At 44.1% G+C, this 25,133-nt stretch overlaps 1 protein-coding gene and 1 long non-coding RNA gene across 2 annotated transcripts in view; one reads left to right on the forward strand and one right to left on the reverse strand.

Annotated features, from left to right (window-relative positions):
* The window catches only part of LOC149748256 (uncharacterized), a 349,957-nt gene that overhangs the window by 170,460 nt on the left and 154,364 nt on the right, over window positions 1-25,133 (forward strand). The gene's annotated exons all lie outside the window — the stretch shown is intronic.
* The window catches only part of MYRIP (myosin VIIA and Rab interacting protein), a 174,186-nt gene that overhangs the window by 44,953 nt on the left and 104,100 nt on the right, over window positions 1-25,133 (reverse strand). Inside the window, exons 5-9 of the mRNA XM_089918170.1 lie at window positions 23,967-24,064; window positions 23,658-23,738; window positions 22,474-22,617; window positions 15,727-15,859; window positions 7,998-8,626 (exon numbers count right to left, since the gene is read on the reverse strand). Of these exons, the coding sequence (XP_089774296.1) occupies window positions 7,998-8,626; window positions 15,727-15,859; window positions 22,474-22,617; window positions 23,658-23,738; window positions 23,967-24,064 (1,085 nt within the window). The remainder of the gene's footprint in view (window positions 1-7,997; window positions 8,627-15,726; window positions 15,860-22,473; window positions 22,618-23,657; window positions 23,739-23,966; window positions 24,065-25,133) is intronic.

Below are 25,133 nucleotides of genomic sequence, written 5' to 3' on the forward strand. Positions count from 1 at the left end.
AGAACCACTTATTGAAAGACTGTCTTCTCTCCACTGTATATCCTTGCCTCCTTTCTCATAGATTAGTTGACCATAGGTGCGTGGGTTAATCTCTGGGCTTTCTATCCTGTTCCGTTGATCTATGTTTCTGTTTATGTGCCAGTACCATATTGTCTTGATTACTATAGCTTTATAATACAGTCTGAAATCAGGGAGTCTGATTCCTCCAGCTCCATTTTTTTCCCTCAAGACTGCTTTGGCTATTCAGGGTCTTTTGTGTCTCCATACAAATTTTAAGATTTTTTGGTCTAGTTCCATAAAAAATGCCATTGGTAATTTGATAGGGATTGCATTGAATCTGTAGATTGCTTTGGGTAGTATGGTCATTTTCACAATATTGATTCTTCTAATCCAAGAACATGATATATCTCTCCATCTGTTCATATTTAATTTCTTTCATCAGTGTCTTATAGTTTTCTGCATACAGGTCTTTTGTCTCCCTAGGTAGGTTTATTCCTAGGTATTTTATTCTTTTTGTTGCATTGGTAAATGGGAGTGTTTCCTTAATTTCTCTTTCAGATTTTTCATCATTAGTATACAGGAGTGCAAGAGATTTCTGTGCATTAATTTTGTACTCTGCAACTTTACCAAATTCATTGATTGGCTCTAGTAGTTTTCTGGTGGCATCTTTAGGATTCTCTATGTATAGTATCACGTCATCTGCAAACAGTGACAGTTTTACTTCTTCTTTTCCAATGTGTATTCCTTTTATTTCTTTTTCTTCTCTGATTGCCATGGCTAGGACTTCCAAAACTATGTTGAATAATAGTGGTGAGAGTGGACATTCTTTTCTTTTTCCTGATCTTAGAGGCAATGCTTTCAGTTTTTCACTATTGAGAATGATGTTTGCTGTGGATTTGTCATATATGGCCTTTATTATGTTGAGGTAGGTTCCCTCTGTGCTCACATTCTGGAGAGTTTTTATCATAAATGGGTGTTGAATTTTGTCAAAAGCTTTTTCTGCATCTAATGAGATATCATATGGTTTTTCTTCTTCAGTTTGTTAATATGGTGTATCACATTGATTGATTTGCATATACTGAAGAATCCTTGCATCCCTGGGATAAATCCCACTTGATCATGGTGTATGATCCTTTTAATGTGTTGTTGGATTCTGTAATATTTTGTTGAGGATTTTTGCTTCTGTATTCATCAGTGATATTGGTCTGTAATTTTCTATTTTTGTAGTATCTTTGTCTGGTTTTGGTATCAGGGTGATGGTGGCCTCATAGAATGAGTTTGGGAGTGTTCCTTCCTCCACAGTTTTTTGGGAGAGTTTGAGAAGGATGCATGTTAGGTCTTCTCTAAATGTTTGATAGAATTCACCTGTGAAGCCATCTCGTCCTGGACTTTTGTTTGTTGGAAGATTTTTGTTTGTTTCATTTTAAATTTATTTATTTATTTATTTAATTTTGGCTGTGTTGGGTCTTCGTTTCTATGTGAGGGCTTTCTCTAGTTGCGGCAAGCGGGGGCCATTCTTCATTGCGATGTGCGGGCCTCTCACTATCGCGGCCTCTCTTGTTGCGGAGCACAGGCTCCAGACACGCAGGCTCAGTAGTTGTGGCTCACAGGCCTAGTTGTGTGGCATGTGGGATCTTCCCAGACCAGGGCTTGAGCTCGTGTCCCCTGCATTGGCAGGCAGATTCTCAACCACTGTGCCACCAGGGAAGACTGGGAGAATTTTTAATCACAGTTTCAATTTCATTACTTGTGATTGGTCTGTACATATTTTCTATTTCTTCCTGGTTCAGTCTTGGAAGGTTATACCTTTCTAAGAATTTGTCTGTTTCTTCCAGGTTGTCCATTTTATTGGCATAGAGTTGCTTGTGGTAGTCTCTTAGGATGCTTTGTATTTCTGTGGTGTCTGTTGTAACTTCTCTTTTTCATGTCTAATTTTATTTATTTGAGTCCTCTCCCTCTTTACATGATGAGTCTGGCTAATGGTTTATCAATTTTGTTTATCTTCTCAAAGAACCAGCTTTTAGTTTTATTGATCTTTGCTATTGTTTTCTTTGTTTCTATTTCATTTATTTCTGCTCTTACCTTTATGATTTCTTTCCTTCTGCTAACTTTGGGTTTTGTTTGTTCTTCTTTCTCTAGTTCCTTTAGGTGTAAGGTTAGATTGTTTATTTGAGATTTTTCTTGTTTCTTGAGGTAAGCTTGTATAGCTATAAACTTCCCTCTTAGAACTGCTTTTGCTGCATTCCATAGGTTTTGGATCATCATGTTTTCACTGTCATTTGTCTCTAGGTATTTTTTGATTTCCTGTTTGATTTCTTCAGTGATCTCTTGGTTATTTAGTAACGTATTGTTTAGCCTCCATGTTTTTGTAGTTTTAATGTTTCTTTCCCTTTAATTGATTTCTAATCTCATAGTGTTGTGGTCAGAAAAGATGCTTGATATGATTTCAATTTTCTTAAATTTGTTGAGGCTTGATTTGTGACCCAAGATGTGATCTATCCTAGAGAATATTCTGTGCGCACTTGAGAAGAAAGTGTAATCTGCTGTTTTTGGATGGAACGTCCTATAAATATCAATTAAATCTGTCTGGTCTATTGTGTCATTTAAAGCTTGTGTTTCCTTATTTATTTTCATTTTGGATGATCTGTCCATTGGTGTAAGTGAGGTGTTAAAGTCACCCACTATTATTGTGTTACTGTCAATTTCCTCTTTTATAGCTCTTAGCATTTGCCTTATGTATTGAGGTGCTCCTATGTTGGGTGCATATATATTTATAATTGTTATATCTTCTTCTTGGATTGATCCCTTGATCATTATGTAGTGTCCTTCCTTGTCTTATGTAACATTCTTTATTTTGAAGTCTATTTTATCTGATATGAGTATTGATACTCCAGCTTTGTTTTGATTTCCATTTGCATGGAATATCTTTTTTCATCCCCTCACTTTCAGTCTGAATGTGTCCCTAGGTCTGAAGTGGGTCTCTTGTAGACAGCATATCTATGGGTCTTGTTTTTGTATCCATTCAGCAAGCCTGTGTCTTTTGGTTGGAGTATTTAATCCATTCATGTTTAAGGTAATTATTGATATGTATGTTCCTATGACCATTTTCTTAATTGTTTTGGGTTTGTTTTTGTAGGTCCTTTTCTTCTCTTGTGTTTCTCACTTAGAGAAGTTTCTTTAGCATTTGTTGTAGAGTTGGTTTGGTGGTGCTGAATTCTCTTAGCTTTTGCTTTTCTGTAACTGTTTTGATTTCTCCATCAAATCTGAATGAGATACTTGCCGGGTAGAGTAATCTTGGTTGTAGGTTCTTCCCTTTCATCACTTTAAGTATATCATGCCACTCCCTTCTGGCTTGTAGAGTTTCTGCTGAGAAATCAGCTGTTAACCTTATGGGAGTTCCTTTGTATGTTATTTGTCATTTTTCCCTTGCTGCTTTTAATAATTTTTCTTTGTCTTTAATTTTTGTCAATTTGAATGCTATGTGTCTTGGCGTGTTTCTCCTTGGGTTTATCCTGTAAGGGACTCTGCACTCTTCCTGGACTTGGGTGGCTATTTCCTTTCCCATGTTTGGGAAATTTTCCACTGTAATCTCTTCAGATATTTTCTCTGGTCCCTTCTCTCTCTCTTCTCCTTCTGAGACCCCTATAATGTGAATGTTGTTGCGTTTAATGTTGTCCCAGAGGTCTCTTAGGCTGTCTTCATTTCCTTTCATTCTTTTTTCTTTTTTTCTGTTCCGCAGCAGTGAATTCCCACATTCTGTCTTCCAGGTCACTTATCCATTCTTCTGCCTCAGTTATTCTGCTATTGATTCCTTCTAGTGTAGTTTTCATTTCAGTTATTGTATTGTTCATCTCTGTTTGTTTGTTCTTTAATCCTTCTAGGTCTTTGTTAAACATTTCCTGCATCTTGTCGATCTTTGCCTCCATTCTTTTTCTGACGTCCTGGATCATCTTCACTATCATTATTCTGAATTCTTTTTCTGGAAGGTTGCCTATCTCCACTTCATTTAGTTGTTTTTCTGGGGTTTTATCTTGTTCCTTCATCTGATACGTAGCCCTCTGCCTTTTCATCTTGTCTATCTTTCTGTGAATGTGGTTTTTGTTCCACAGGCTGCAGGATTGTAGTTGTTCTTGCTTCTCAAGGAGCAGCATCTTTTAAGGAATGGGTTTATGATTCTAATATGGCTTCCGTGACTCAGAAAACTGCTCATAATAGATATAGGATGAATTATTTAATAATGATTTGATGACAGATATTTAATTTGAAAAAAAATAAGGTTAGATCATATTGTCCCCTAAAGTACATTAGACTAAAGAGCTAAATGTAAAATACAAAACTACAAAGTATTAGGAAAAAATAGGAAAATATTCTAATAGCCTTGGAGATTTAAAACCTTCTCAAACAAGGTACAAAATATAAAGGAAATGAAGAAAATAATTGATAAACTATTAGCAACAAAAATCTTTGCATGTAAAGTATACTTAAATAAAGTTAAGGTGAAAGTGATAGACAGTGGGAGAGTATCTTCAGTGTGTAACCTTCAAAGAACTAACGTCTACAGTATAATTAGAAAATAAAACTAATTCCTAAAAATCAAGGAGAAAAAGACAATTGGTCTGACGAAATAATAGAAGAAACATATAAATGTGTCTTTCACGGAAGGAAAAATGCAAATAGCTGTAAATATAGGAAAAAATGCTCAATCTTAGTAGTAACTATGTTAACTAAAAAGAAATATATTTTTTTCCTCACATAAAGTTGGCAACAGTTTAACAGACTGACAACACTGAGTATTGTTGACAATATGAGATAATGTGCTCTACGGTGCATGGCTATGTAGACTGCTGTGAAGTTTTGGGAGTTTAATTTGGCAAGTGCTCATTATAATTAAAGATCCATCTATGCCTCCAGTCTGAAATTCTACTCTTGTACTTGTATAAAGAGCTTTGTGCAATAATATTTTCTGCAGTATTGTTTATAACATCAAACATTGAAAAAGACTTGAATAGCCATCATTATGGGAACTATTGATTGTGGATTCCTCCCCACCTTGGAACAGTGAAGAACCGAGGAGGTTGGGCGCGATATTTGGAGCAACACTGATAAAGTTCTCTTATCATTAGCATTGCTTAGAATTGTCCGTGCCTGGTGCAAGATGATAATTAAAAAGACTGACTTTGATTGGATTTATTATTGTTTTAAAATTCTCATCAGGCAATGCACCCTTACTGCTTGCACCCTGAACGGCTTGCTCCCACTCCCACACTCCCCGCTGAAGACCACCGCGATGCAATCTTTTACAGGTACTGTGCAGAGATCTGTGTGCTCTGACTTTTCCATCACATACTGTTAGGAGAAAAAGGTGGAAGAATATGGGGAGTAGGATGCCGATTTTGCTAAAACACAGATACATTTACAGAACTATATTTCTAAATGTGCTATACCTATATGATGCACAAATACAAATGTAGTCATTTGGGGAGAGATGGCAGGGATTTAGGGTTGTGCTCAAAGGAGACTATATCTGTATGTTTTAATAATTTTTATATTCACTTATTTATATAACTTATAAATATGCAAATAGCTTATATATATATACATGTGTGTATATATATATATATATATATATATATACCTTTTTTTGGTGGGGGGGGAGGGTCGAGAACTGCCCTAGTAAACTAAATAGAAGGGAGGACGAGGAGGGCCAGGGTTTTGAAGTCCCCAGAAGTGCAACGCCATCGCCACCTAGTGGTGGGGAAAGAACACTGCCGAGGAGGCAGACACAGCAGATGTCCTGGATCCTTTCTGCTGGCCCTTGCCTTCTCCTGTTGACGCCTTGCAAGGATTAACAGCAGAAGACAACTTACAAGCCACCTCAGAATAAATAGGAAGCTTCAGGCACCTAGTTATGGTGGATAGGTGGCATTTTATACCTGCCAGTGAATCATGCAGACAACTCTCAAGAATATCCCTTCAGGCAAGTCACCCAGAGTCCCTGGAAAACAGTCTCCACTTGAGCTAGATGATAATGATTCACAGTTGAACCGAATTTTATATTTCTCATTTATGATCACAACAATCTCACATAGCAGATTTGTAATGATCTTATTTTACAGAGGAGAAAATGAGAGCTTGGACCAAATTTCTAGGCAACATATTAGCAGGTCAGGCAGCACTGATGCTAAATTCTGTGACCTGAGGACCTCTGAGGCACGACTGTCTTTTTGTTTTAATTTTTTTTTTTCACGACTGTCTTAATGGGAGCCCCAGGATCAGGGATCTGGCTGACAATTCATAGAAGGTCACTGTAGCAGAGGCTGGTGATGTCCCAGGCTGTATCCCCCAGACCTACATGAGTTGCCTGCAGCCACAGGGGATGATCTGTGGCTCACTGATAGTTTCCCACCTCAGACCCGGCTCTCTCTCTTCTTCTTCATCTGAGGGATTTCTCAGGCACCATCCATGCAAACCTGGCTGTGTATGGAGTTTATGCTCACCCTGGGTGGGACCTCTCTCTACCAGTGGGAGATGGGAGACTAGGTAACTCTTCCCCGTCTTCTAGTAGGAGAATTCTGAGCTGTGATCCACATGACTTCTCAGTGGGTCCCTGGTGGGATGGAGCCCCAGTTGCCTATATTGTATCTTCATTGGCTTTTCTCATTTCCCCATTTCACTCTTGGGTTTCCTGGGATCGCCTCTCTCATAAAACTACATCCAAATCCTTAATTCCAGACCTGTTTTTGGTGGAACCCAAACTAAGAATGCAAGGCACGGTAGCTGGGTACTATGGGAGATGTAATGACATCCAGAAAGTGGGTGTGGTTTCTCCAGGAGCCTAAAAAGTCAAGTTGATAGTAATGCAAGTAGCTGTGATGATGTGCCTACAGAAAGCAGAGGCAACATAACTAGATCTTCCATAAGGGTCACAGTTTCAAATAGTGCAATCCATTGCTTTTAGGCATTTAAACTTTCCAGGCTACATGTGTCCTTTTTGAGTTTAGAAAATACTGCTATGGGAAGGCTAGAGTCAGCATCACAAAGTTCAATATTCAGTTCATGGTGATCACAACCAGGAAGAGGTGAGGGCGAGGACACAGCATGATTACAGGCATAGAGCTGGGCATGAGCAGGGTTTATTCACAGAATATAAAATTAATCTGGTTGGGGGTCCATGAACTACCTGAAATTGTAAGCAAAGTGTGTGTGTGTGTGTGTGTGTGTGTGTTTGTATGTACAGGTCTATTTTTCTAGGGAGAGATTCTATAGCTTTAATCAGATTCTCTAAGGTGGTTCGTGAGGTAAACCGTGAGGGAGGTGGCACTGAGGATTCCGAGGAGGCTTGTGATGGGGACTAAAAGTCACAGAATGTTGGTAAACTGTGCCCTGAATTATCACATTGAAACAATACTGACTGTGCCCTTCTGCTGTGTTCTAGGACAGCAATTTATAAAGTTATCTTATTCAGTCATCACAACCGTTCTTTGAAGTAGGTTCTAATATTAGCCCCATTTGACAGATGAGAAAACTGAGACCTAAAAAGATGCCTTGTCCAAGGTCACACAGCTGGATTTGAACTCGAGGTGGCTGACTCTAAACCCCATAGCCTTAACCCCACACCAGTGGCCATCAGACTTTAATGCACAGAAGAATCACCAAGAGAGCTTGTTATAACAGAGATGCCTGGGCACCATCCCCAGAATTTCCGATTTAGCAGCTCTGGGGCAGGGCCTGAGGATCTGCACTTCTAACAAGTTCCCAGGTGCTGCTGCGGCTGCTGGTCTGGGGGCCACACTTTGCAAACCCACTTTGAACTCTAAGCTTTCATCTCCAGAGAGGAGGGCATGGAGCCTCCAAGAGTTATGACTGAGCAGCAAAACCAAGATGAGAATCCGGTTCTATGGATTCTGAACCCAGGACTCTCCACACCACTCCTGCTTGGAGGAGGGCACAGCCTACTGAAAAATGTGTGTGTGCTTGCACGCACCCAGCTTTATTACCTGATGTGTGTCCAGCTCCGGGGAATGGCCGCTGGGGAAAGACAATTCCGTGCTTGGCTCCTCCGAGCCCACCCGGGCCCTTCTCCACCTCCTGGCCCTCCAATCTGCGTGGTGGGGGGCCTCCTCAGGCTCGCTGCTGTCTGAGGTCTCCCTGCTGGCTGCCTGGGGGTTGAAGTTCACGTCTAGCTCTCCCTGTAGGCGCACCTTCTCGGCTGAGGGATTCCTGGGGGCCTTCCTCTGCAACCAGGACAGCCCGGCCCGGTGCTCAGCTTCCCGGGAAGAGCCTGCCGAGGAGGTTTCTGAGTCAGAGCACATGGCCTCAGGATTGGGGGAGAGCCCAGAGTAGGTGGAGGGGCCTTGGTCTGAGCCCTGGGCTTGCGTGGGCTGAGGCTGGGGGTTCCTGGGCAGGCTCTGGGGCTGTGGGCACAGCGTGCTCAAGGCCTCCTTCCAGTCAAAGTCCTCCTCGCTGTCAGAGCCCATCTCATCGTAGGCGGACGCCACGCTGGAGGCCGCCTCCAGGGCCTGAAACGTGCCACTCTTAGGTTTGGCCAGCAGGCGGGTTGGGGGCAGAGCCCCATCCTTCAGGGCCATCCAGTTGCCGTCAGGGCTCTGCAAAACTGGGGCCATATCTGCAGGCAGGAGGGAGAGAGAAATCAGAGAGGGGCTGGTACCGCCTTAGAACAAGGGGCCCCGCAAAGACCTCCCCTGTGCCCCTCTTCCTAGAGCACTTTCTGGTCTTCCTGCCCATATGTGGCCTCCTCCTTCCCTGAGTTGCTGTGACAGACTGTCTGGTTCATTCCACGATCCAACTTGGGTTCTGGCTGATCACGCACAGGGCTGGGCCCTCCTCCCCGATGACAAGGGCCCTGCGGCAGGGTCTGGGTCTCAGTCATCTCTTTGGCCTGCACTGTCCCAAAGCCAGCTCGTGCAGAGGAAAGAGCAGAGGCTGGGAAGTCAGAGGGCCAGGGCAGAGAGCACACTCAGCCACTTAGCCGCTGTGTGAGTCTCCGAGCTTGGGTCTCTGGTTGGTGAAAAGGGCACAGCTAATACTTCTCTGGGCTGCCGAGAGGATGAAATGAGCTGAGGCTTATAAAGTGTGTTACACATACCTGCTCAGAGCAAAAGATGAATTCTTAACAGCTCTTTCCCCCTTGCCTATAAATGAGGCCACTGTAGGGCAGGGCAAAGAACAAGAACTTTGAATTCAGGCAGAGCTAGGGCTGAGCCCCAGTCCTGGCCATTACTAGCAGGTGACCTTGGTCAGAGAGCATCTCTGAGCCTGTTTCCTGACCTGTCAGTGGGGACAGTGTGACCCTCCCAGGCTGTCAGAGGATTTTTATGAGACAACATATGTGAAGCATCCATCACAGTGCCTACTACAATGAGGGCCCCCAACTATTTTTATCCTCCATCTATTGAATTGAATTATACCATTATTATTTAACACCTGACTGGATCAGCCCCTGTGTACTCCTTGTACATGTGTATAGAAGACAGATATGTTTATACCCTACGTCTGTACCCTATAGTTCCTCTTCCGTACTACAACAACACTGTTTCCACTGACTGTGTGAACATTCAAAAGAGAGGCTAACCAGGGTATTATTACCTTTGACATGTTATGGGCTCTACCTGTGATAATAGTAGGTCTTCTGGGAAAAAGGGCTCTATTTTGTTGGCGTCTTCCCCAGTGCCATGCCCCAAGATTGACAGTCAGGTAGTGCAGAAGGCAGCGACTAAAGGGCCCATCAGGGTTTCTCCAGATAATGCTCAGGCTCTCTCTCAGTTGGAGCTAGTAATGGCCAGTGGGCAGCAATCTTGCTTTTCCTAAGGCTTTCTCTGGTTACTAGAGCCTGTGCTGACTGCCCTGAGGCAAGATGGAATCACCACCTCCTGGGAGCAGCCCTGACCAATGACTGGGGAGCTAGGGGATAAGTACCCCAGCTCCCTTGCCCATTGGAACTCTTGGAGTTCCCCAGTGAGGAGGGCTCATCACCCATGGTCGTACCCTGCTTCATAACAAGTCATTTGTTGCCTGTTTTCACTTCCCTGTATCATATCCCTACTCTCCTCCCTGTCGTTCCAGGTTCACCTCCAAATAAACTATAGGCCCTCAGATCTTTTTTTTTTTATGGCCTTTATTATGTTGAGGTAGGTTCCCTCTATGCGCACTTTCTGGAGAGTTTTTTTTTTTTATCATAAATGGGTGTTGAATTTTGCCAAAAGCTTTTTCTGCATCTATTGAGATGATCATATGGTTTTTCTTCTTCAGTTTGTTAATATGGTGTATCACATTGATTGATTTGCGTATATTGAAGAATCCTTGCATCCCTGGGATAAATCGCACTTGATCGTGGTGTATGATCCTTTTAATGTGTTGTTGGATTCTGATTGCTACTATTTTGTTGAGGATTTTTGCATCTATGTTCATCAGTGATATTGGTCTGTAATTTTCTATTTTTGTAGTATCTTTGTCTGGTTTTGGTATCAGGGTGATGGTGGCCTCATAGAATGAGTTTGGGAGTTTTCCTTCCTCTGCAATTTCTTGGAAGAGTTTGAGAAGGATGGGTGTTAGCTCTTCTCTAAATGTTTGATAGAATTCACCTGTGAAGTCATCTGGTCCTGGACTTTCGTTCGTTGGAAGATTTTTAATCAGTTTCAATATCATTTCTTGTGATTGGTCCGTTCATATTTTCTATTTCTTCCTGGTTCAGTCTTGGAAGGTTATACCTTTCTAAGAATTTGTCCGTTTCTTCCAGGTTGTCCATTTTATTGGCATAGAGTTGCTTGTGGTAGTCTCTTAGGATGTTTTGTATTTCTGTGGTGTCTGTTGTACTTCTCCTTTTTCATTTCTAATTTCATTGATTTGAGTCCTCTCCCTCTTTTTCTTGATGAGTCTGGCTAATGGTTTATCAATTTTGTTTATCTTCTCAAAGAACCAGCTTTTAGTTTTATTGATCTTTGCTATTGTTTTCTTTGTTTCTATTTCATTTATTTCTGCTCTGATCTTTATGATTTCTTTCCTTCTACTAACTTTGGGTTTTGTTTGTTCTTCTTTCTCTAGTTCCTTTAGGTGTAAGGTTAGATTGTTTATTTGAGATTTTTCTTGTTTCTTGAATAGGCTTGTATTGCTATAAACTTCCCTCTTAGAACTGCTTTTGCTGCATCCCATAGGTTTTGGATCGTCATGTTTTCATTGTAATTTGTCTCTAGGTATTTTTTTATTTCATCTTTGATTTCTTCAGTGATCTCTTGCTTATTTAATAACATATTGTTTAGCCTCCATGTGTTTGTGTTTTTTACGTTTTTTTCCCCCTGTAATTGATTTCTAATCTCACAGTGCTCTGGTCAGAAAAGATGCTTGATAGGGGGCTTCCCTGGTGGCACAGTGGTTGAGAGTCCGCCTGTCGATGCAGGGGACATGGGTTCGTGCCCCGGTCCGGAAAGATCCCACATGCCGCAGAGCGGCTGGGCCCCTGAGCCATGGCCACTGAGCCTGCACATCCGGAGCCTGTGCTCCGCAACGGGAGAGGCCACAACAGTGAGAGGCCCGCGTACCGCAAAAAAAAAAAAAGATGCTTGATATCAGTTTTTCTTAAATTTACTGAGGCTTGATTTGTGACCCAAGATGTGATCTATCCTAGAGAATGTTCTGTGTGCACTTGAGAAGAAAGTTTAATCTGCTGTTTTTGGGTGGAATGTCCTATAAATATCAATTAAATCTATCTGGTCTGTTGTTTCACTTAAAGCTTATGTTTCCTTATTAATTTTCAGTCTGGATGATCTGTCCATTGGTGTAAGTGAGATGTTAAATTCCCCACTATTATTGTGTTACTGTCGATTTCCTCTTTTATAGCTGTTAGCAGTTGCCTTATGTATTAAGGTGCTCCTGTGTTGGGTGCATATATATTTATGATTGTTATATCTTCTTCTTGGATTGATCCCTTGATCATTATGTAGTGTCCTTCCTTGTCTTATGTAACATTCTTTATTTTGAAGTCTATTTTATCTGATATGAGTATTGCTACTCCAGCTTTCTTTTGACTTTCATTTGCATAGAATATCTTTTTCCATCCCCTCACTTTCAGTCTGAATGTGTCCCTAGGTCTGAAGTGGGTCTCTTGTAGACAGCATATCTATGGGTCTTGTTTTTGTATCCATTCAACAAGCCTGTGTCTTTTGGTTGGAGCACTTAATCCATTCATATTTAAGGTAATTATTGATATGTATGTTCCTATTACCATTTTCTTAATTGTTGTGGATTTGTTTTTGTAGGTCCTTTTCTTCTCTTGTGTTTCCCACTTAGAGAAGTTTCTTTAGCATTTGTTGTAGAGTTGGTTTGGTGGTGCTGAATTCTCTTAGCTTTTGCTTGTCTGTAACGGTTTTGATTTCTCCATCAAATCTGAATGAGATCCTTGCTGGGTAGAGTAATCTTGGTTGTAGGTTCTTCCCTTTCATCACTTTAAGTATATCATGCCACTCCCTTCTGGCTTGTAGAGTTTCTGCTGAGAAATCAGCTGTTAACCTTATGCGAGTTCCTTTGTATGTTATTTGTCATTTTTCCCTTGCTGCTTTTAATAATTTTTCTTTGTCTTTAATTTTTGTCAATTTGATTGCTATGTGTCTTGGCGTGTTTCTCCTTGGGTTTATCCTGTATGGGACTCTCTGCGCTTCCTGGACTTATGTGGCTATTTCCTTTCCCATGTTTGGGAAATTTTCGACTGTAATCTCTTCAGATATTTCCTCTGGTCGCTTCTCTCTCTCTTCTCCTTCTGAGACCCCTATAATGTGAATGTTGTTGCGTTTAATGTTGTCCCAGAGGTCTCTTAGGCTGTCTTCATTTCTTTTCATTCTTTTTTCTTTATTCTGTTCCGCAGCAGTGAATTCCACCATTCTGTCTTCCAGGTCACTTATCCGCTCTTCTGCCTCAGTTATTCTGCTATTGATTCCTTCTAGTGTAGCTTTCATTTCAGTTATTGTATTGTTCATATCTGTTTGTTTGTTCTTTAATTCTTCTAGGTCTTTCTTATACATTTCTTGCATCTTGTCGATCTTTGCCTCCATTCTTTCTTCGAGGTCCTGGATCATCTTCACTATCATTATTCTGAATTCTTTTTCTGGAAGGTTGCCCATCTCCACTTCATTTAGTTGTTTTTCTGGAGTTTTATCTTGTTCCTTCATCTGGTACATAGCCCTCTGCCTTTTCATCTTGTCTATCTTTCTGTGAATGTGGTTTTTGTTCCACAGGCTGCAGGATTGTAGTTCTTCTTGCTTCTGCTGTCTCTTGGATCTTTGTATTAGGGTCCATTTCTGGGGTAAGCCAGACAGACACGCACATGATGCAAATGTGCAGACTTGCCCCGTCAGTGGAGCATTCACTCTCAGGGGAAAGGTGTATCCTTGGGGCCTTACAATTAGTCACTAAGTCTGCCCTGAGGACCATCTTTGGGGCTCTGAATCTGGTGCTTCTTCTTAGTGGCACACCCTTGGCCTTCTCTCCTTGAGGAGTTGGCTACTCTGTTCTCTGAGCTTTGCCAAAAAGCTTTCATTTTTTTTTTAACACTTAAACTATATCTTATTTTTGTGGTTGTCTATCCCGCCTCCCATCCCCCACCCCTGACCATGAGCTCCTTGAGAGCAGGGCCACCTCTTCTTCACTGCTGGACCCCCAGCCCCTGGCCAGTTCTGCAACCCATCCTGGGCTGGTAAAGACCACTCGCTTGTGAACACAGGCACCCACAGGCTGCAGGGGAAGATGGGGCACTTAATGTGCGGCTCTACATGAGTCCAGCTGTCTGCAGCCTCTCCTGGGGCAATGGGAGGAAGCCAAAGAGAGAAGGCCCTAGTGATGCTACTCTGTGCCTGCCTCCAGGGTTGGCTGTGTTGTAGATGTGGTCCTGGACTCTCCTCCAACACCCACTACATAGTGGGCTGGGGTCTGCCCATCACCAGCTCCTCTCTTCTTCTGCCTTTTATAATTCCAGATTGCATGTTGCTCTGGGAAAGCTAGAAGTTGGCCAGTTTTTATCTCAGCAAAAGCAGGGATGGCTCCATAAATGCCCAACCCCATGAAAACCTTGGTTGTCAAGCTGCATTGTGGGAAATTCTCAGAGCTCTGCCTGGGCTCCAGTACCATATTCCCTTTGTGCACTGGGACACCCTCTGGGACCCTGCTCTCCTCCATCCTCTCCTTTCTCCAAATTCTCACTCTTTCATGATTGTGCAGACAACTCACAGTTAGAAACTCAAGACCAGGAACTGTACCCTGATCTTTATTTCCCAGTAATGAGCACATGCTGTGTATATGGCAGATGCTCAGTCAAGGTCTACAAAGTGAAAATGTGTTTGGGGGGAACATGGATTACTTGCTGTAAGCACTGTCAAGAATGAAGACTGAAGGTGAGTTTACTCAGCCCACAGTGTCTGCTACAGCTGACCTCAACCATGGACCAACAGCCTCCAGAGCCAACCTTTCCCCTGAAGCATAAACAGAACTGCTGAAAATAGCCCAGTTGATGTTACCCTTCTAAGATGACCTCTGTCTCTGGCCCTCCTCTGTTCTACATTTGTGCTCTGCTGAGACTGAAAAGTGCCCCCAGGGAATAACCTGCTTCCTGCTAAACAGATCAGACATCTTTCAAGACTTCTAGGGTTGGCCTGGACATTTTAGCATGTCAAGGACCAAGCAGTCCTCGGAAAAACCAGCAGTTTTCCATACAAGTGCTTTATATTTTTTATTTTAAATCTTCATCCTGAGAGATGCATGGATTTTTTCTTTTTCTTTTTTTTTTTTTTTTTGCGGTATGCGGGCCTCTCACTGTTGCGGCCTCTCCCGTTGAGGAGCACAGGCTCAGCAGCCATGGCTCACGGGCCCAGCCGCTCCGTGGCATGTGGGATCTTCCCGGACCGGGGCATGAACCTGTGTCCCCTGCATCGGTAGGTGGACTCTCAACCACTGCGCCACCAGGGAAGCCCCAGAGATGCATGGATTTTTGAGCCAAGTATGAAATCATTTTTCTGTGTGTGATGTTGTTGAACTAATTATTTTGTTTCTATGCAACTGATAAATTACACATGGGTGCCTTAGTTTAGAGAAATTTATGCACAAAATCATGTTTTGAAAACCAAGATCCTTTGCAAATTTTTCTGGAATGCTCATAATTCAGCAGGAACGGTTTTGTGAAATGGAGTGTCTTTTACAAGTGCTTATAATACCCCCTAAGTTTGTTAGTTTCTAAGTCTGAACTTTGAAATGCTCTTTCTTTGTTGTTATTTGTTTACTGTTATGGTGTGGAGACACTTATTACCATGAGTAGTTGAAAAGCCCTGCAAATGTTTGAGGACCACATTAGCTGCGGTATCTTGGATACTGCAGTGAATGCCTGCTAGGTTGGATTGGTGTTCCTGGCCTACATATAATAAGATACCTTCTCCTAGTCCACATAGAACACGAAGCTGAAGGGGGGCTGTGTAGCCAAGTGATCTGAACACACTTGCCCACTGTGTCACGGGTCTCAGAAGGAAAACCGCCCATGTGGGAAACACGTCCACATTATATATTGTGTGCTGTGTGAGAGACCTCATGACTTGGTGGCCCAGCTGTCCCAAATGGGCACACCCCACTCCGACTGGTGTTAGGAAGGGCTGAGCAACCACACAACAGCCGAGAAGCCTCCCAACAGCATTTTTGAAGCCCACCGACCAAGCACATGCTGCTTACAACAGTTACTTGTCTCATCCAGCCTGTCCACGCTCTTCCAGCTGGGCAATGCCTCCTCCCCCCTCGGCTGCCTCGATGCAGCCTCCAGCGAAGAGGTCCTCAGGGCATCTTCTCTGCTGAGTGGGAACGCAGACTGTGACCGCTGTGGAAAGAAAAGAGGGGAAGGGGTGACCTTGTAAGGCACAGTCCCCAGGAGGAGTGCCTTCACATCTGCAGGCGTCCCACTGCATGGAGAAGACACAGCTGATGGTAATGTCTTTTCTCGTGTTGAGGTTTAGAAGTTGCACATCAGGGCATCATGCCATATAATGGCACAAATGGTTCCTGTTTATTCCATTGCAAGCACGCAGGCCTGCCAGAAAGCATCAGAGATGTGGTAGAATCCGACAGAGCAGGTTCTCACATGGCTCCTATTTCCCCAGCCATTCTTTCGGCCAAGATTTCTTAGGGCCAACTGTGTGTGATGAAAATGAGAGCATCTTCCCTTCAAAGACTCCAAACCTGAGCATTTCAGCGGTGTAAGTAGAAAGTTATCGCACAATCTAAGTGCTGCAATAGACAAGTGAACCAAGGATGATCAGTTCACAAGCCCAGAGCCTTTGCAACACATTCCCATTTAGTTAAAAAAAGGAAAATAAACTCTAACCTAAGGGCAAGTGGTAGAAAAGGGATTTCAAATGACTGACAAGAAACATGTTTGAGCTGTATATGTTACAAATGTTATACTGAGAATCTGAAGCTCAAATGTTCTGTGTAGGGAATTTCATCAAACAGAAAGAGACCAATTTTTTCCATTGTCATTTAATGAAAGAATTCCCTTCTATTGGTGATTTACTTTGATCTTTTTATATGGGTGAAACAGTAACAAAAGCGTATCTGAGATAGGAAGCAAAGTATCCATCTCTGACTCAGGCCCCAGGCAGTTTGGCGCCGCCGGCTGGCCAACCTCAACAACAACAGCCCTGCTGCCTTCTCTCCCGGGAGGAACTGGCTCATCTTGGTAACTTTCTTCCTCTCCTGCCACCGGTCCTGAGAGTAGGAGACAAGAGGGGAGCATGTTTGGAGAGCTGTGGGCAGGGCCCTCGGGCGGCTGAGTCTGGACTCAGGACTCAGCTGTATCTGGGCTCCAAGACCACCTCTGCCACAACACCTTGGCTGAGTGACTCAATTTGTTGAGAAGCGGAAACCTAATCTTGCTCTGCACACAGTAATTGCATAATAAGTGTGAGCTTTAAAAAGGTGTTTGAGAATAACAAAGGAGAATAGCAAACACTGGATCCAGGATATATAGGTGAGAAAATTGAGCATCATGACCAGGGTTTTGGGAGAGGACAATGCACTCTGTAGCCTTGCCCCGAAGGATGGTTAACCAGTCTGAGAAAAGACTCAGAGAGGGCTGAGGATCGAGTCCCAGCATCACCATCATTGCAGGCTAGGCCAGGGCCCAGCCGCCTGCAGACATAGGGCATCTGGCACACTTTGTTGGAGAGGGTGGTACAGCCAGTTCTGGTCCAGAAAGAGTCATTGGAAACCTCTTCTATTTCCCCTCACAAGACCTTGAGGCCGATCCAGGAGGAAGATGGGTTTGCATAACAAATACGGAACATTTTAAGCTGTGTACCAAGGGTCACAAACTGCTTCCCACCCCTTTGATTACAGAAGAGAGTATGACGGGTCTCCAGACCTGCCGTTCGATGCAGCGGTCACAGGTTAATGCAGCCCAGGAGTGGAGGAGCTCTCCCCCTCTTATCCATTAGGTGAGATTCAGTGTGCCTTCAGTTCAAACAGGCCACGGTCTGTGGAAAAGCCCCTTCCTCAAGCTGGGCTGAGGGTCTTGGCTGCTTCTATTCTTGCTGTGTTATACGACACTCTATTGCAACATCTGTTTTTTTGCCTGGTGCAAGCAACTGAGGGAGGTTAATGGACTGCTAATGGTGACATCCTCAGCCCCTGGCACAGTAACTGGTACGGAACTGGACATCAATGAATGTTTACTGTGGAGTGAATGTGACTTGGGGTGGGCTACAGGGTAGGTTTTCAGAAGCCTGATTATTATAATGATGATGATCTTACTAACTTCTTGGATGAGACTGGGGATCAAGAAAAACAAAGAAGAAGCCCACTGTCATCCTCACTTATGTCATGGAGGGCAAGGTCTTGGAGGAGAGAAAAGCTAACACACACGTCAAGTGGCTCTCAGTTGGGTACCAGTTCCATGATTCTGAGGGCACAGCAAGCACTGACCCTGTCTCTAGCGCCCTGAACAGCTCTGATACTTCACAACAACCAAGGTTTTCTTGGGGTTGGGTATTCAGGGAGCCATCTGTAATTCTGTGAAATCCTTCACAGATGATGAGCAGCTATCACAGAGGCAGAGATTAAGGGTGACCGTCTGTTGGCAAGTGAAGTTATTAAAACTGAAGAAAAAAAATCCTTCCATGGCAAACCGCCATATATTCAGGGGAACGTACCCTTGACATGGCTCCCACCTTGGACTGTCAAGAAGACCCCCCTCCTGTGTGATCGCACGGCTCTTCCTGTCTCTCCTACAGTCCTATTCCAACGTATCGACTCCTCCACAGACTGTGAGCTCCTTGAAGACAGGGATGATCTTTTGGATGTGACCCTCGGTCCCATGTTTGTGACTGAATTTGTAGGATGTAAGACACAGGTGTGGCCCTAAGGAGCTGATGGCCTATTGCCAGGTGCAGTATTACTGCAGCCTCACCTGAGCTGTTTTCTGTACCTTGGTCTTTATTTTTCTACCTTCAAACTTCTCACTGTAAATCACTGAATACATGTTTGAAAGAGAGGAAATGATAGTATTTCATTTTGCAGTGGCTCAAACAATATTTTATTTCTGTATGTGTGTGTCTGTAGGAGGTGGCTGGGCTCCATTTCTATAGGACAAAAATGCTCCCTCACCTACGAAAGCCAAGTCCTTCTGTGGTCCCAACAGGGAAGATGGGATCTGTTTTTCATGAGTTGAGGATGCCAGGCTTTTGTAATCTATTTCAGGCAAGCCATTGTTTCACACTAGGAAAAACAGCTATACCCTGACAATCACAATGAGCTGACTCCAGCACGTCTCAGGACACTGCTGGCCTGCTGTCTCCAGCCAGGGTGGAAAAGCTCCAGACCCTAGACCCAGTTTTGCCACAAACTCATTGCAGTAAACGTATTGCCCAGAAGATGGCGCAACCACGACACTTTTACTTGCCAGTTGGTTCAACCTCTGTGGCTCTCGGGAAGTGATGGGATTACTTGATTAATTTATTTGCCTTGTTTTCCTGGCTGGGCCTTCTGTGCCCACCCTTTCGTTCCCACCCACAGCTTTTGTTTTTCTTCCTCTTACCCACCCTAGGGTCCATGGAAGAAACAGGGCTGGTGATGTCAGGTCGGGCGGGCCTGAGTTACAGTGTCTGCATGTCTGTGCTGGGGGGCTGGGCATGGAGGGTGGAGTCCATGGGTTCAGGAATGTTAGCATGCCAGCAAAGCCTTGCAAAGGTGGACTGCGAAGTTCAAACAGGCCCCGCCTCTTAACTCTTTGGGCATGAATGGGTAGTGTGTTGGGTAGAGGGTCCATGCCAGCTCCTCTTGCTATGTGGGATCTCGGGAGGATCTGTTCTAAGCTTCAGTTTCCTCACAGAAAGGAATCAGTGCCATGTCTAGCACACAGAAAGCACTCAGTAAATATCAGTCACAATAATAGCATTTATTAAGCTCTGCCACTGAGCCAGGGCAAGACCTCCATCCCCTCACTCAGTCCTATTGGGTGCACATGAGTGAGTTGCGGCAGCCTGGAATAACTTGCCCAAGCACAAGGTTGGTGCAGGGCAGATGCAGGGCTTGACCTTGGGTCTGTCTGGCTCCGAGGTGATGCTCTTCCATGCCCTCTTGCTGCTGTGCCTGACACCCTTTGCTGAAAACCTGGGGACAAGGCACTCCTGGCTAACATGCTCCAACCCAGCAGGACCTGCCATCCAAACCAGCTGGTTCTGAAGCTTTAGGCAAAACTTGCAGTGTGATCATCAGTTACCTTTGTTAAAGCTTCCTCTGCAACCGCTGGTCCCCCGTGTGGGCAGCAGCGTCCTGTTCTCCCTGTATTTCTTGGAATGGTATATTGTTGCTATGACTGCAATGATTATCATCATTGCCACCAGGGCAGGCTCCCTGGGGCACCGATCATGGCTTCAAAATAAGTCTTTGCTCTCAAGGAGCCCACATCATAAAACAGGGAGAGAATGTTTTTAGTATCAAGGGTTTATGGGCAAAGAGATCGATAACAGTGTTCATATGAATAACAACTGAGACATAGCTTTGCTTTGTATTTTTAGGGTCGGGCATAGTCATTAAATTCAATCCAATAATTATAACAATAATGAAAAATACTTTAGGTCTGTACTATAGTCATTTAAAGGAGTGAGCAAATGTGAGGGAGGAAAATGACAAAAGCACAAAGGGAAAAGGCTGAGGAAAATAGGGAAGGATAGAGCAGAGACAGAGTCAGACAGAGATGCACCTTAGTCCCCGGGCATAGCATATGCCCAGCCTCTGCCGTCATCATTATTATCAATAGGATCGCCGTATTAATACAGAGACGACTTTTTATATACACGTGCCCAAAGAGATAGGCACTAAATGAATTATAACCCCTGCACTGGTGCCTTTCAGGATATTGCATCTTAAGGCTTTGAAAGCTAGATTGCACTGACCCCCCTACTGGCAGAGAACCACACAATAAAGGAGGAAATTAAAAAGTGGACAATCACACTGAACTTTCTTTCCAGAGAGTAGATGAGAAATCCTGTCAGCATGGGGATGGATTAAGTTTGGGTTTTGCAGTTAAGCCCAAGGAGGGAGGCCTGCAGCGTTATGGGATTCTGCACAGTTACCCCTGGAGGCAGGGTATTCGTGTCCTTGGAGAACTGAGGATAAAGGAGGAAGCACTGCCAGGAGACCACTGGTTTAGGGCCATCCAGGGTCTGTAGGTCAGGGTGCCCTCCTGAAGATATCATGAAGAGGCCATCCTTAAGCCTGCAGCCTGCCGGCATCCCCTGCCAGCTTTGGGTCAATGTACTGATGCCCAGCTCCACCCCAGACCCTGTGAGTCAGCGCCCCTGGAGTGGGGCTCAGGCAGATGAGGAAGATGAGTGTCTGAGGCTAGAACAGCTCGTGGAAAGGTGGGAGAGCCACCTTCCTCGAAGTCCCCAAGAACCGAGGCTTGGCCTGCTGGTTCACGTCCAGGCTCTGGCCAGCCTCCAGAAGCATTTCTGCTTTTATGCCCTCTGCTTCTTGCTCCGTCTTTATCTAGCTCCCTAGAGCTGTGTAAGAAAACTTTTCAGGGAGGCTGGAAATGTTCTGTATCTGCACTGCCCAATAAAGTAGCCACCAGTCCCAGGGGCTGTTGAGGACTTGAAATGTGGCCAGTGTGACTGAAGAACTGGATTTTAAATTTAACTTTAATTAAATTGTCACTCGTGTCATGTGGTCACCATATGGGACAGTGCAGACCTAGAACCTCTGGGATGAAAGGGACCTTAGGGATCGAGTCCATTGATCTCACGTTTTAGAGGAGGAAGCTAGATCAAAAGCTTTGGAACAGGAAAAAGGTACTCAACTCCCAACCCCACTGATTACTAGCTGTGGGAGCTTAGGCAAGTTATGCTAAAACTATAGTTTCTTTACCTATAAAATGGGCCCAATAATACCTGTCCCCACCTTTTGGTGGAGAGTAAAAGAAATAATATGCGATGGGGTGCTTTTCCCATGGCTTCCTTTCCAGTTTTTTTTTTTAATTGAAGTATAGTTGATTTACAATATTGTATTATTTTCAGTTGTACAGCAAAGTGAGTCACTTACATATATGTAGTTTTTCAGATTGTTTCTATTATAGGTTATTATAAGATATTGAATATAGTTCCCTGTGCTTCACTTAGTATGATCATCTCTAGGTCCATCCACATTGCTGCAGATGGCATTATTTCATTCTTTTTTATTGTGCCTTTCCAGTTTTAAATTGCACCTGTGTGTTGCCCTGTCCCTTGCCCTGTGCTATGACTGTGGGCACCTGCAGCTGATAGAACACCAGCCCTGCTGGCCAGTCCTGCTCTTTCTTGCTGAATTTCCACACCGAGGGCCCAGCCTCTATCCCATTCTCCACGCAGCCTTGCCGGGGCTGCTTAAACACATACCAAAGGATTTTACGGGCTTGGTGACTCTACCGCAGACGTGGCAGGCCCAGACCCTTGGGGGCACAGGAAGGACATTGTGCTTTGTGGTTGGGGATGACGAACAAAAAGGTCTACTCACACCCCAACTTCCTGCTCACGTCCAAATGTGACCTCAGAAGGCAGTGGCAATTCTCTCGTTGTCATTTCTCAGTTTCAGTAAAGCAAGTGTTTAAGTTGTAAGAACACACCTGGCCTTCAGAAAGCCATTTTTTTCCATGGGACTCAGTACAACTCTTTTCAGGATTAATTTTAAAAAGCCTATTGACATCGTTATTTCTCCTAGATTGGTCTCTGTATAAAAACCCACCTCCATGTGTGTAAGAGCACAGGCCTCCTGGCCCCCACGCAGCGCTCTCTGCATCTCTCCCTGCCCTTCAGGAACCTCAGGCTGTCTGGTGGGCACATGTGCTAACTATAGATGTTAATTAAGCGTGGTGTCCCCATTTCTGTGGGGATAATGGCTCTGACCTGCACACATGCAGGGCACCTGTAGGGGGTGGGCCGGCATGGCGTGGGGACTCACCCAGAAGGTGGTGGAGGCGCGGTGGCCTCCTGGGGAGGCTGTGGTCCCCTCGTCGGCTGCCTTCGCACTGCAGCTCTGGGGCTGTGGCCACTCCGGCTCCTCTTCCACGTGCTGCTCACTTTTGCTCTTCTGTTTTCTTATGATCTGGGGAGGAGGCGGGTGACAAAGGGGACACATTATTGGAGAGGGTTCCAGTGGTATGTGGGGTAACTGGGACCATCTCTGGGAAATTCTTAGCCGTGTAAGAGCTTAGTTTCAGTGTCTTCCCTGGCAATCCAGTGGTTAAGACTTTGCCTTCCGGTGCAGGGGGTGCAGGTTCAATCGCTGGTTGGGGAGCTAAGATCCCACATGCCTCGCGGCCAAAAAACCAAAACATAAAACAGAAGAAATATTGTAACAAATTCAAAAAAGACTTTAAAAAAAATGGTCCACATCAAAAAAAATATTAAAAAAAAAAAGAGTTTCGTTTCAACAGAATACCATCTGATTTCAGGTCTTATGATAAAACAGCACAACTAAAGCCTTGAACATTCTACATCACTTTACAGTTTACAAGTAGTCCTTTTACAGTGCTGACAACTTCTATTTATTAAGTGCCTACTGTGTGCCAGTCTCTGTGCTTGGCACCATATATGCTTTACCTCATTTAATTCTCAAAATAATTCTAAGAGCTACGTACTATAACTCTCCCCATTTTACAGATGATGACTGAGGCTCAGAGGTTATCAGTTAAGGACACACAGCTCATAAATAGAGGAAGTGGATCACAAACCCAGAGTCTCTGGCCGTACATCCTGACTTTAGGAAGTGTGTGAAAGCCCTAAGGAGGGGGCAGATACCAAGCATCACGAGGGAAGGCTTCAGCTTGTTTGCACCGCTTGCTAGGTTGGGCATGGCCACTTGGATTTAATGAGTCCATTTGTACGAAGGTCTCTGGGCTGGGTTCCTGGCTCCTCACCCACCAGCTCAATCCCTAAAGGCAACCACGTTCACACAGCTTAGTTTTTGCAGTGCAATTCAACCCCTCTGCATTAGCCCCAGAGTACAATGGAGAAAGTGAGAAGAACAGAAGAAATGGTGCCCAAGACAACAAAGACACCTGTGGCGGCTCTTCTGCTCACCAAAGGCCCTGGTCTAGGCCAGGGTGGTAAATTGCAGTCATCTGGATGCTAGGGCCCACCTACCTTCTGCAGGATGGTTGTGGCCAGTTCCTCAGTCAGCTCCTCCCTGTGGTCCCGCAGGTAACTGGCCTCATTCTGCTTGTCCTGCAGAGAGAGGAAGAGAATGTCATGAGCTGTGGGTGTGTTTGGGAGACTTGGCAATCGCTTTCTCAGGAGTCCTGACCACAAATGCAGGGGGAGGATAGGCTCTAGTCAAGGATGTCTATCAGGATGATGGTTTCCCCACAACCTGCACTTTCTCTCTTGGCAGCCAGGACTCCACGCACACCTCCTCCCAGACAGACGTTGTGACGGGGGCCGGGGTGGGCATACCAGGCTATCCCCATAGGCTTCTGCTTTGGAGATCGCTTCTTCGATGGCCTCTTCAGCCACCCGTAGGGCGACAGCCAATGTGTCCATCGTGCTATGTCCTAGACAGGAAACAGAATGTAGACCGCTTTCTGAAAGGCAAGGACAAGCTCCAAAACATACAAAGTGGCTTAAAGATGACTGGACAAAAGGACTTAATATAAGGAAATAACGGTTCTTCATCCACTTTCTCAGATAAAGATTATGTTTTATTTTGTGCACGTAATGTATCGTTATAATGATCGGGAGGAAAATTGTGAAATCTTCTGAGGGCTGTGCTCATGGTTTAATGCAAACACAAAATCCTTGGAAGAATTTTTTAGACTCTAGACCCATACTATCGATAACATTGGCTGATCTTGCTGAGCTCAACCACGTGCTGGGCTGCAGACTGAGTGTCTCATACATGATCACAGTGGATCCTTCCAACAACTCATTGAGTAGGCACCATTTTATAGATGAGAGAACTGAAGCACAGAGAGGTCAAATAACTCACCCAACATTGCGCAGTGAGACAGAGAGCTGAGATTTGAATTCAGGGCTCTCTGTCTCCAAATCCTGTGATTTTAACCACAAAAGTGAGATAAACACAAGCCAACATGATTTTTAAAAATAATGCTATCATATATTTAGTGAAAATATTCTTTGCATATGGTGACAAACGGAAGTTTTCCCAAGTCAAAGGACTTCTGCAGGTGACAAAATTCTTTTTGAAGTCAAATACTTGGAAGAGTTTTGCTTCCTGGAGGTACTAGATTTTTTGCTTCTTACTTGAAAGTGAGAATCTCTATCATTCCTCTCAGTTCATCCCAGAAGCCCGACTCACATCAGGCACAAGAACAGAGGTCTGCAGGGGCTGCTTGCCTATGTCTCCTTTTCCCCGATTTCAACCTCCTGTTTCCATTTATAATCTCCTAGTCATGCATTATTTAACACATGCATATCTCCTGAAAGCTGCCTCAGATTCTTTGTAGAATGTGAGACAAGGTGTAAATATATCAATTCATTAATTAATCAATCCGTTAATTAAAATACTTAATTCAAGCTTCTTAGGCTCCTAAAGACACACATGTGGACAGAAAGTGGCATTTGGCAAACATAACAAAATCTCCCAAACCAACCCAATTAAAG

The sequence above is a fragment of the Delphinapterus leucas genome, chromosome 10 (genome assembly GCF_059928025.1).
Source record: "Delphinapterus leucas isolate spDelLeu-1000000601 "Yukka" chromosome 10, BTC_Dleu_Yukka2, whole genome shotgun sequence".
In the NCBI taxonomy this organism is placed as follows: Eukaryota; Metazoa; Chordata; class Mammalia; order Artiodactyla; family Monodontidae; genus Delphinapterus; species Delphinapterus leucas.